Here is a 13,384-nt window from a genome sequence, read left to right on the forward strand (position 1 = left end):
AAGACTAAGATTTTTCATCTTCTCCACTCGCAACTACTGGCAGCGAGTGGGTCGATGAGGCTTAGGGTGTGACAGCCAGTATTCCGTGATCCGTAGGGGGAAAGACCGAGTAAAGCTGTGCAATCCCACACTGCCTGGGGAAGGTCAAGTGTGATGATTCTAAGATTGTGTAGGTATGGGACTACACAGTTGAAGATGTTTTAAATGGATTGATGGGTACTACCTATATCAACAAGATGCATCTTCTTTTCGGTAGCCCATCACTTGAGAACTCCAAAGTTAAGCGTGCTTTACCTGGAGTAATCTCAAGATGGGTGACCTCCTGGGAAGTTTTCCCAGGAAGCTTGCAAGTGAGGACAAAGCACGCTGGAAAGACTCGTGTTGGTTTGTGGGGTCAGACATCATTCCAGGAAGCAACCATAGTGACGTCGGACGTTACAGATGGTATCAGAGCCTTGACCCAACCGGAAGTGTGGCCGACGAGGACGTCGGACTCCTAAGGGGGGTGATTGTGACAGTCAATATCCCGTGATCTGTAGGGGGAAAGACCGGGTAAAGCTGTGCAATCCCGCACTGCCTGGGGAAGATCAAGTGTGATGATTCTAAGACTGTGTAGGTATGGGACTACACAGTTGAAGATGGCTTAAATGGATTGATGGGTACTACCTATATCAACAAGATGCATCTTCTTTTCGGTAGCCCATCACTTGAGAACTCCAAAGTTAAGCATGTTTTACCTAGAGTAATCTCAAGATGGGTGACCTCCTGGGAAGTTTTCCCAAGAAGCTTGCAAGTGAGGACAAAGCACACTGGAAAGACTCGTGTTGGTTTGTAGGGCCAGTCATCATTCCAGGAAGCAGCCATAGTGACGTCGGGTGTTACATAGGGGGTAGAGGTTTCAGTGATTGGCGGACACATTTGGGTGGCATATGTTGACGTTGGCGGTGGTCAATGGAGCACTACTACAAATACCTTTTATGTGTTACCTTTTTATGACACACACCTAAATGTAGGTCCTTAAAAAAGTCCCTGAGTTTTTAGGACGCTCATTGAGAGTCCTTAAAAACCATATTTTAGGATACACAATGAGTGTCCTAACAAAATATGTGGGTCCTAAAAAGACTAGAGGAGGGAACTTTGAATGGTGACTTTTAAGGGCACACTTTGGGTGTCCTAAAAGAGCATTAAGGGCCCCTAAAGCGTGCTCTAAAAAATGTCAAGTATAAAGGGATAAAAATATACATCATTTTTTGAATTGGGGATAGGATTAGGGCTTCATTTTTCTCATCAGCACACAAAGAAGAAGAAAACGAAGGAGCTGAGGCTGAGCTTCTCACGGCAGTGCAAGGGTTCTAGGCCACGGCGGAGCTGCAGGCGTTCTCGGATCTCAGCCACGGCGGAGTTGCAGGGGTTCTTGGTGTGAGGGTGTCTTGTCCATGGTGGCGGCACTGTAGGGATTCTATGCGCCATCATTTCTCAACCATGGGGATCTCGACACCTGCATTCCTCGGCCACGGTGGAGGCAGGGGAGATTATCAGCACCTGCATTTCTTGAACACGGCAACGACAGTAGGGGAGGTTGTAATGCCGCAAATTTCCTAATAAGGTTTAGGACCTTGATTAGGAGGTCGGGAGGGCCATAATTGCTTTATTGTATTATTTAATGATAATATGCATGTTTAGGTGTATTAAATATGCATGCGAACCCATTTGTGATGAATTTGGTGATTTTTCATATTTTGGCCATTTCGGGCATTTTTGGCATATATGTGACATGGACATGGTGCTTTGTTATTATTTGGTTATGCCAGGGTTACCCAGCACAAGATGATCCTAGGAGGTAAGCTAGTGGGAAAGTCACAACGGGATTTAAGCATGACTTGGAGTAAGTCAAGGGGTATTTAGAGCATTACTGGGTTATTGGGTAATGGGAATTAATATTTGGTGATAAATTGGGAGTTAGTAAGATCAGGGGGAAATTCCAGAGGTTTTGGCTATTTTGTCCCCGGGGGTGTTTTCGGGACCCCGAGCATTAGGATTTGGTTGAGGCTACTTAAGCTTGAAGTAACCTTTTAAAAGAATAAAAAGAACGTTCTATACGTTCTCTCTCCCTAAAAGTTCCCTTTTTGTCTCCCGATCGCTTTTTCGAAGATAACTTGAGTTCTAGGACTCGGATTCAAGCGAGGATCGAGGCATAGAGATCCTAGGAAAGATTAGAAGCTTATTAGCCGGAGGATTTAGTTGGAAACAACTCAATCGGAGGTAATTCAAGTTCTAAGTTTTAAAGTTTTTAAGCTTGAATTGGATTTTGTGTTTTAATGTGTTTTTGGGTGATTTGAGACTTGGGTTTTATGGGTTTTGGATCATGGGGATGTTTGGGAACTTTGATTTTTGAGTTTGGAGATGTTTGGATATGTTTATGAAAGGATTTTAGATGAAGAAATGGAGGATTTTTGGCTGGGTTCGAGGTTGAGCCGCGGCTCTGTTCTTGGGCGCTGCGGCTCAAGCTTGAAGAAGCTGCTGATTTGGTGCTGCTGGGCTATTTGAGCTGCGGCTCTATGGGGTAGAGCTGAGGCTCTAATTGCTGTTAGAGAGGATTTTTGGGCCTGACTTGAGTGGGGCTGCGGCTCTAAGGGTTGGGGCCGCGGCTCAAAAGAGGAAAAGTGACCAAAATGGGTTTTTAGTCATGGGAACTCAAACCTTAGGCCTCGGGATCATTCCTACTACCCCGGATTGGTGGCGTTTGATGTCTCGGAGGCTAGGTCTTGGTTCCGGGATTGGTTTTAGAACTTGAACTCATTGGATCACCATTTGTGGTTGTGACTAGGTTATCACTAGAGGCTTGGAATCAGGATCGTGCTTGTTGCTCGCTTGTTGGTAACCTGTGCTTGGACCAAAGGTAAGAAAACTGCACCCTGTGTATATGTATGACATGTATGGCTATTCTTGATGCATGTTGGCTAATTATTAAGTATGACATGCATGGCTATTCTTGATGCATGTTGGTTGATTATTAAACGTGACATGCATGGCTGTTATTGGTGCATGTTGGATTGTTGAATATTATGCATATGATGCATGAGAAACATGTGATTAGGACATGCTTTGTATACTGAGTATGTTATCGTTCGGAGCTTGAGCCTCTGTGTTTATGCATGATCCTAATTGTACTAGTACCTATTTAGTAAGCATGCTGAATACCTTGTTTATGGATATTGAACATGTGATATATGTTTGGAGCATGGCTTACTTGTGTATGGCACTGACTAGTCAGGGACCGACCCTAAAGTCGATGAATATGCATTGAATGGCTCTATGACATTAATGCTGGACCGACCCTATAGTCGATGAATATGCATTGAATGGCTCTATGGCATTAATGCTGGACCGACCCTAAAGTCGAAGAATTCATAAGCGCTTGCCTGGTCTAAGACCAGATGTTTATAGCCAAGGCATATGGCCCCGGTGACTGTTTGTCACATGGCTAGGGGACGCTGTCCATAGTTACGACTCTAGAGTCGGGAGATTAGATCTAATCGATATCAGCATTGAATGGCTCTACAACATTAATGCTAGACCGACCGTAAGGTCGATGAACTTATAAGCGCTTGCCTAGTCTAAGACTAGTTACTGAGAGCCAGGGCCTAAGGCCTAGGTGACTGCTTGTCACATGGCTAGGGAACGATGTTCCAGGGTTGTGACTTTATGGTCATGAGGAAGGTTATGTTGGTGACTAATCATCATGCACCTATCCTATCTAAGCTAGTGAAAGGATCACTTATCTTTAAGCCCTAGTGACCCTAACGTCACAAGGCTGTTGGGAGCGAAACCCACTTTAGTGACTGTACCACTGTCACTCTTCTATATTGGGGCTAAAAGCCCTGGATGGTTATTATGATCATTGGTTGATGTGTTATACTCAACATTACGTGAACTCATTTGCCTGTTGAATAGGGCTATCTCTGCTAGGCGTGTGCCTTATGATCTGATGACATGTTATAACTGTTCATGAGCATATTAAGTTTTCTTGCTGGGATTCGGCTCACGGGTGTTATGTGGTGCAGGTAAAGGCAAAAGGAAGCTGAACCATCCTTGAGTTGGAGAGCTTAGGTGATGATGTGTACATATGCAGCTGCTCGTCCACCACGGCCGAGGTTTAAAGTGGAACTAAGGTTGAACCCTGTTTTGCCGCTTAGAACGGCCTGTTGTAAACACTTTCGTGTAATAAACCCTGAAATTATATATTTGGGATCCCAATGTATACAGTAAACGTTCTAGTGAAACGTTATATCTTAACCAAAGTTTTTAATCCCTAAACCGCTAATCATACTTAGTTACACGTTTATGGCCAAACGACTCGATTAGCGAGTTTAGCACTGTTTGCAATGTGCACTGTAGCGGTCCCTGGTGTTGGGGCGTTACAGAGGTTCTCGGCTCTAGACAACAGGTGTTGGGCTTTGATGTATAATATTTAAATTTTATTTTTATATAATTTGATTTTGGTATTCTCATATTTTTATTGACCTTTGATGCTTGGAACATCGACTTCTGGCTACCATTATCTCCATCGCAAGCTCTCATCGGCATGGGTAAGTATTTCTCTAATTTCATGTCTTCCATCTTCACTCATTTTTTCCCAACTATAACCCAAATCTCTGTATTCATGTTCAGATTTGGTCATATCTTTATTGAACCTTTGATACTTGGAACATCTATTAGGTACTTGTTCTTTCCTTGATTGTGATTCATTATTTTGTTTTGTATACTGTTCTATGACTGGGAAGATTAGCAAGAAAAATATTGTTGTTGCTAAACTTTGCTTTAAAATACTAAACCAGAATCATTTGTTGTGTATTGTATCATCATGTTTCTTTATATAGAGTTACAATCATGATTTTGTCACATTTAGATTCACATTCATATTTTCCTTGCTTTTCGTTGACTCTTAGTTTGTGCTATGCGGTTATCGATTGTAACACCCAACATTTTCATAATACACTTTTATTATAAATCAGAGTTTCAATACATAAAATGTACAAGTTTACAAATATAAGAAATAGTAATGGAAAAATAGTGTTTAAAACATGATTTTATGTTATTAACGAGATTAAAGGGAAAGAGAGACTTGAGTAGTCAAGTATTAGACCTAAATGCCATATAATTTTAATTGGGGATTTTTATAAAATTAAGAAAGTTTTGCTAAAGGACTTATTTGAAAAAGAATTTTAATATTTTGGGTCCAAACGTAATTTAAAAAAAAAGACTTCAGCCTTATTTTCCCGTAGCCTCTCTTTCTCTCCTAAATTTTTTTCTCTTTCTTTCTCTCTCCTTCTCTTCCTTTTTATTTTTCTCTCTTTTTCCTCTTTGTATGCTACTGTTGCCAACGACGAACAATCACTTTTCGACCGCCACATATAAACACGCACCTGACCAAAATGCGCAGAATCCTATGAACTATCGACCACGCGGGAATCTATAACTCACTCGCCGGTTAAGCACCTCAACCAGTCGATTTAAGTTCGACCACCGTGCGACTTCAAAGTTGATATCCGGCCACCTCGAGCATCTGTTAGCTGATCCGTCACCACCACCGTGTTCCTCGTGTTGTGGGCTTCAAAGCCTAATAAATTGTTCCCACATCTACTATAGTGCCCACCACGAGCCACCTCGATCCACCATAGACCGACAGTCAAAACTTAGTTTCGAGGTTTCAGAGTTCGTTTTGAGCTTCAGAAATCATTGTTTAGCTTGTTTTGAAACCCCGATCATTGTGGTATAATTTTTTTGACCAATATGTGATTTAATTGTGATTAATTAGAGTAATTATTATTATGTGTATTTATAATATATATTTATATATTCTTGATGCATTGGGTATTTTCTATGATTATACTGGTTGTCTGGGATTACATGTATTTTTATAGAGGTTTTGATTTTGGGATTGTCCATTTTATAGTTGTTGTGCTATCCAAATTTTCTAGAAAATAATAGACACTTAATATATTGTAAAAAGAGATGTTTAATTGATTTTCTATTAATATGGAAATGATTATAAATGGTTAAATTTAATAATTTATTTTTATTATTTTGTTTGGTAAATAAAGTATAATTTTTATATGTATATTGTGATTGTGGTTAACCTATTATTTAACATTTATTATGGTGTATTAATATTTTTGTTAATATTTGAATACTAAGAAAATATAAAATATTATTTTCATACAATTATTGATATTTGTAAGAACATTAAATTTTATAGAAATTATATTTATTTTATCAATGTAATCGATTTTATGGTTGAATAATAGTAATATAAATATTTATATTTATATTATTATCATTATATCGATTATTATTATTTTATGTTAAAAATATATACATTCACATACATATTGTTATTGAAGTATTTTGTTATTAATATTATAATAGACGTGCTGTAGAAAAGTTATTAGCATTATAATGATAATAATATTATTATCATTTATGTGGTTTCTGGTATTGTTAATATACACTATCAATAGTGTATATTTACGATTTTGATAGATTTTAATAAATGATGTACATTGAATAGGATTTGTATGGATTAGATTGATTGACTATTGGTGAGCAGTTTTAAAATAAGCTAAGGACCTAAGGTAAGTAAATTTCACCTTTTGTGCTTAAGTGTGATATGCATGACTACATTGATTGTGTATGCCTGATGTGTTAAGTATGGGATGATGATGCATATGATGAGTATGTGATGAATGATTATATGAGTTATGTGTGGTATGAATACCATAATGGATTGTATGGCATATAATAGATGAATTTCGTGATATGTGAAAGTTGTCTTAATTGGTTAAGTTTGATCTAAGTTATGTACAAGTATGTGTTCTCATGTCGATGAATATATGGGTTACCTTCTATGTTTGTGATTTTGTTACCTGTTATGATATATGAAGCCTTTAAGTTTTTAGGATGGAAACCTTAGACCTGAGTCATAGCTCTACGTTAAGGTATAACAATGCCTCTCCATCAGCAAGCTTCCTCGTTGAACTAAGAATCATAAGAGAAAAGCAGACATGGTTAGTGGCTCCTGAATCTACTATCCAGGATGAGCAATTATCTTCCACTAAACAAGCTTCTAACACAAGTAAATCAAATTTACTTGTATTTTTCTCTTTGAGGTCAGCTAGATACTTTGAACAGTTTCTCATCCAGTGACCATTTTCTCCACAATGAAAGCAAGTCCCTTTTGGGGTCTTCCTTTTGGAGGTTTTAGTGTTCTTGTTCTCTTTGCTTTTGGATGACTTTTTAGGCTTCTCACATATTAATGCAATGTTCAAGTTTGATTTCCATTTCTTGTAGTTTTCACCAGTCAACTTTTCATTAGCAAGTAAAGAAGATACAGGATTTGAGCTAAACATAATTGCTGAAAATAAATAAATAAATAAAATGAATTTATGCATATAATAAATATCAGTTATTTTCGGAATAGTAAATGTGATGCATGAATGCAAAAAAAAAAACACATAAAAAATTAATTACTAATTCCACGATTAATTAATTTGAACATTAATGGACCAGCCTTAGGGTAGGTCAGACTAATTCCAAATTAATTTTGAGACCAGCTCTCAAATTTATAAGTTAAAACTTAAATCAATATTTCTCTTTTGACTTACAAACAACCGCTTTTTTTGGTCAAGAATACACTAGTCTGCTCGAAAGCCTAATGTACCTTGTGAGTGTAACCCATTATTTTAGATCAATGACTTAACTCAAGAGTGTGCCTTAGGGTCAGTCAAACTTGAAATACATCATTAAATCCTATTCTTGAAAAAGAAGTTTGCCTTGAGAATAACACAGTCGGAAGCCTTCCTTAGGGGGACACAAGCAATGGTGTCGCGAGGCCCTCTCCATGTTACCTCTGTGCTAACTAATAATGGAGACCATGAGACTTATTGTCATAACTCCCTCTCCCACTCACTGTTTTAGAACATGTGTTTTCTCAAAACATCCTATGCTTTTTAATTGGTTGTAAAAATAAAGTGATCTATTTTTACCAAATGATATTCTAATAATTACTAATCAAATTAAGCAAAATTAAAATTATAGAACTATGCCCTAATTAGTTCAATTTTATTTTGCCATAATTACTAAGAATATCATTTATAATTTAATAAAACAATTTTATTAAATACTAGAATTTAAACAACTTTTAAAATCTATTTCCGCTCTTGAACTAGTTAAAAACTAGATTTATTATTATATGTGCCAGCATATAATCACATAGGACAATCCTAAGGCATGTTTCTACTCATATGAGATGCATGCACAATTTTAAATACTGTGTGGGTTATATGTATGGCATGTCAAAAAATGCATGATAAAGTATTAAACAATTTAATCACATTCAAACATTTAAATAAATAAATAAATGCGGGCCGGGTGTCTTGGGTATTTCTAGAAAAATTACAACACTTGCAAAAATATACACAAAAATGTAAGAAACTAAATAAGACCTAAATAGATCTCTCTCTATTACTTAGGGCCTTCACAAGTAGTCTTGATCCATTAAGCCACTTATCCATTTAATTTTGAATTAAAATAACTTTTAATTATCTTAAACAAATTTTAAGAATAATTAACTTGGGTTTGATGCCCGATAAGTTATTAGGCCCAGATTTGAATTTGGGCTCATACAATTAATTCAAAATAAAACAATTTTTAATTATGGGTTAACTTAATTAAGCCCATAATTTAAATGGACAATTTTTGGATGCAAGCCCTAGGGTTTAGAAATCCTAGAGGCAGCTGCATATGGTGGCTCGGCATGGGGCATGCGGCTGGGGTGCACAGGCTGGGCAGGGGCGCGGGCTGGGGAGCTGCTGGGCGAGGCGCTGGGCAGGTGTGCATGGGCGCGAGGCGCCTGGGCATGGCGCAGGGGCGCCTGGGCTCTCGGCCTGGTGATGTGTGCAGGGCGCAGGGTTGGCAGCACGTAGCAGCGGCTGGGCACGCAGCATGGGCTGGGCACGCAGGAGGGGCTGGGCACGCAACAGTCTAGCTGGGTGAGGCTCGGGCTTCAGGGCTCGGAACCCGGGCCTCGGGCCTTACAGAATTTTTCAAATAATTTTAACACAGAAAATTAAAATTACAAAAATTCCTATGCCCCAAAATGGCTTACATTTTTCATCTAGAATTTTAAGAACAATTCCTAAATCGAAAACACCATATAATTAACGACCCTTAAGAATAAACTATTATCATACATACATCCATCCATTCACATATATTACAATAACATAAGAATGCATATTATGCCCACACAGTAATTAATGTATGCAGAGATTAATGACCGCTCTGGTACCAATTGTTAGGAACGAGTTTCCTAATATTCAGCGGAATGGTGGTATGGTTGGCCCAGTGTACAACAAATTTTTTTTGTAACATATTTAAACTACCTTTAAATATGCGGATCCATTAATATACATACATTAATCATAAGCAAGATAATAATAGAAATCATACCTCTTGAAGCCTATCAAGTGTCCTTGCTATCTTTTCGTATTTAGAACGATCTTCCTATCCAAGTCGCTCCCACGTACTCACACCAAGATCTTCCAAAGCGTTCTCTACACCTCAAGAAATGTGTGGGCACTTAGAGAATGAAGGATAGTTTATTTGTGATTCTACTTGATGTACTCAACTCATGAGATCAAGAGAATAGGGCCTGAGAATTGGTTCTTTATTTTCAGGGAGAGAAAACTATCGTTCTATTTTTTCACAGAGCGAATGTTCAGAGTTGTCTTACATACTCTTATCTGAATAATTTTCTGATTAGTCATACTTAAAAGAAAATATTCAATTTAAAAAATAAAAAAATAAAATCTGTAACCATTTTACAATTTACTTTTTAATTAATTAATTATTCTATTAATGAAAAAAATCCAAAAACCAAATTTGAATTATCCATTAATTAATTAATTAAATAAATAAAATTGAAAATCCCATCCCTGAAAAATACTGGCCCTACACGCCACACACAGTCCTGGACTGTGTGTGAACGTGTAGCTTCCTAGGGATATTGGTTTTTCAAATTTTATTTAATTATTTATTCAAATTACTTTGTCAGATAAGATCTAACAACTGATAACTAATTCAAATTTGAATTCAAATTAATTATCTTTTTAATTAATTATCAAATATAACTAATTATTTGAATAAATATAAATCTTTTAAATTCAAATCCAATTTGAACTTATCAGATCATTATCTCCCATTCAAATAAAGATATTTAATTAATTCTATTAATTAATTAAATCCAAAATTTTCGAAAATAAATATTTAATTTATTATAATTTCGAAAATTATAATTAATTAATTATTTAATTAAATTTCGAAAATTAATTTAATTATTTAATATAATTTCGAAAATTATACAATAATTAAATATTAATTAATTTTGTTAACTACAACTAATTTGTAATTAATTAATTAATCACTATTATCATATAATTGCATATTTGGCCTGAAGAACAAATTTCTTCTTAAATATGTCTTTAAACTATTTTCCCTTCATATCAACTCTTATCTTGAACACTGTTGATAGAGCCGCTATGGGGACCTATGGACCTATAATTCCAAGCTCCAATAAATTTGAGATTATTAATTAAACTCTTTAATTAAATAATCTTAATTTATTAATCTCATGATTATTCCACCATAAATATGAGACTGCACTCTTGTAATTATAGACATTTCATTTACTAAGTACTTTATATTCATAAAGCGTCCATTGATATAATCATTGCATACAACTTGACCCTCTAATAATGGTTCATAATTAATCGGGAATAAAATTACCGTTTTACCCTTTTAATTATCTCTTGTTTCCTTAAGTACCATTGACTCTACTAGTGAAGGTTAATTCATAACTAAATTATGAATTTGAGCTCAATAACCTTTCAGTCCCAAAAGTCAACCCTTAAGAGAACCATCATTCAATCTCTTGTGAGAAGGCATAGATTCCATATCTGTATACTATGTCCCCAGCCATCTATATTAATGAGTTCCCAAAACAAAAGTTTCTAGCCTAATCATTCTGACAGACCCTAACAAGTGAATCAAAGAACTCATATAACATAAACAGGAGTTCATAGTAACTTCAGGATTAAGATCTATTTGTATATGATCATCAGTTGATATATTTAATTAATACTTTGAAACAGTATTTATTAACTAAGTATTAATAAACATATCTGGTCCAGTTCTATATATTCTCTAATATATAAAGCACCTCCACTAAAGTGTCCTACCACACTAGTGATCCGGATCTAGATTACATGTATTCATAATACTAGTGGACCGTACTTGCAGTAATTAATCTAAAGATTCCATAACTTTATTTTACTGCGAACTATTCAAGTTCATTTATCTCAAACACAATCCTCTCGTACCAATACGTGTTTGAGATCACATATATGAACTTATGAATTTTCCTGATATTTACATAATATTATCATAGAATAATACAGTCCATAAAATATATGCATAACAAATTTAATTAATTTATTTATTTCAAAAAACAATGTCTACTACATATGCTTCCAGGGCACATTTCCAACAAGATTACATGGGGGATTCAGTGGAATGAAAGGTCTGCGTCAAGGAGACCCCATTTCTCCTCTTCTATTTGTATTGATTATGGAGTATCTTACTAGATTGCTTGTTCAGGCTGCTCAACACAAGGACTTCAGATTTCATCCACTCTGTAAAAAGCTGAATCTTGTCAACCTTTGCTTTGCGGATGATCTCATTCTTTTTTGCAAGGGTTCCTTTAAGTCAGTTCAAATACTTTACGCTGGTTTAAGCAAATTCAGTCAGGATTCTGGTCTCACTGTGAACTTATCTAAGTCTCACATCTATTTTGGTGGTGTTCATTCGGATGAAAAGAGGAGAATCATGGAGTGCTTAAAGATTGAGGAGGGTTCTTTCCCTCTAAAATATCTGGGTATGTTTCTTAGACCTACTAAATGGAAGGTTGAGGATTGTGGTCTAATTCTTAAAAAAATTCAAAGTCAATTACATACATGGTCTAGTAGGCACCTTTCTTTTGCTGGAAGATCCCAGCTTATTCAATCATTTTTGCTAGGTATTAGGGCTTATTGGATGAGTATTTTTTTGCTTCCTCCTAGAATTATTCAGGAGATTGATAGATTATGCAGGAACTTCCATTGGGGAGCAAAGGGCAACCGGAGTAAGGTGCATCTGTCATCCTGGGAGCAGGTGTGTTTACCTAAGAGCTTGGGGGGTATTGGTTTTAAAGAAAGGTCTAAATGGAATGCAATATTGATGGCCAAGTACATATGGGCAGTTTCAACTAAGCAGGAGTCCTTATGGGTCAAATGGGTAGCAGCCATCTATCTCAAAGTGCAAAATTTCTGGGCCTACAGCCTTAAACCTGATGTGAGCTGGTATTGGAGGAAGAGTATTAAGCTGAGAGATGATTTCTCTTATGATTCTTTGTTGGCTTCGGTTAACAAAGGCAAATTAAACCCTTCTTGCTTATATAATCAGTTGGTTCAAAAGGACAAGGTTCATTATGCTAAAGTGGTTTGGTGTAAGCTGTCTATCCCAAAACACAAATTTATTATATGGCAAGCGGTTTTAGGCCATCTTCTTACAAGAGATACTTGATTAAATGCCATGTATAGGTTGAGACTTGTTTATGCCCTGTTTGTGATATGGAAGTTGAGTCTCATGCCCATCTTTTCTTTGATTGTGCCTTCTCCCAGCAGGTGCTGCACCAGATTCAATCTTGGCTAGGTCAAGCGATTTGGCCTTCTTAGTATTCAAGCTGGCTGAGTTGGATGGAAGGGAGACCTAGGGGGCTTCACCAAAGGATTGTTGATGTTGTCCTTGCAGCTGCTGTTTATTATATTTGGATTAACAGAAATTGTTGTGTTTTTTCTTCTTATTCTTTTTCTGTTTTGAAAGTGGACTCTCTGATTCTTATGGGTCTTAAAGCCAGGTTGTTTGGTTTAGCTAGATCTAAGATGAAAGCTGATGAGTTGAGATTGGTTGATTATATTCATCATTTGTAATGCTGTTTGTTGAGTCTTAGTTTCTAGAACTGTGGTTTGTAATCTGTTTTGGTGCAACATATTTTCTTTCTGATAAAAAAAAAAATACCCACAACTAAATAAAAACTTTATCTTACATACAAATCTTAATACTTTTATAAATAATTTTCGTGGCATTACTACACATTAACGTAGAACTAGAGATGTATCCAACCGATAAATTGAAAAGCTTTATGTAAATTACAAAGTTCATGAAATACTTTTAAAGCTTTATGTAAATTATAAAGTTCACAAAATACCTTTTATGAAATATAAATATA

General features: G+C 36.2%; 1 protein-coding gene across 1 annotated transcript; it reads left to right on the forward strand.

The window, feature by feature from the left end:
• The first annotated feature begins 11,631 nt into the window (after positions 1–11,631).
• On the forward strand, positions 11,632–13,085 carry LOC133800248 (uncharacterized). Its single transcript, XM_062238202.1, has 2 exons — positions 11,632–12,601; positions 12,979–13,085. Exons 1-2 carry the CDS (start codon positions 11,632–11,634, stop codon positions 13,083–13,085), a joined length of 1,077 nt encoding a protein of 358 aa, XP_062094186.1.
• Positions 13,086–13,384: the final 299 nt, after the last annotated feature.

This window comes from Humulus lupulus, chromosome 9 (genome assembly GCF_963169125.1).
Source record: "Humulus lupulus chromosome 9, drHumLupu1.1, whole genome shotgun sequence".
NCBI classification, from domain to species: Eukaryota; Viridiplantae; Streptophyta; class Magnoliopsida; order Rosales; family Cannabaceae; genus Humulus; species Humulus lupulus.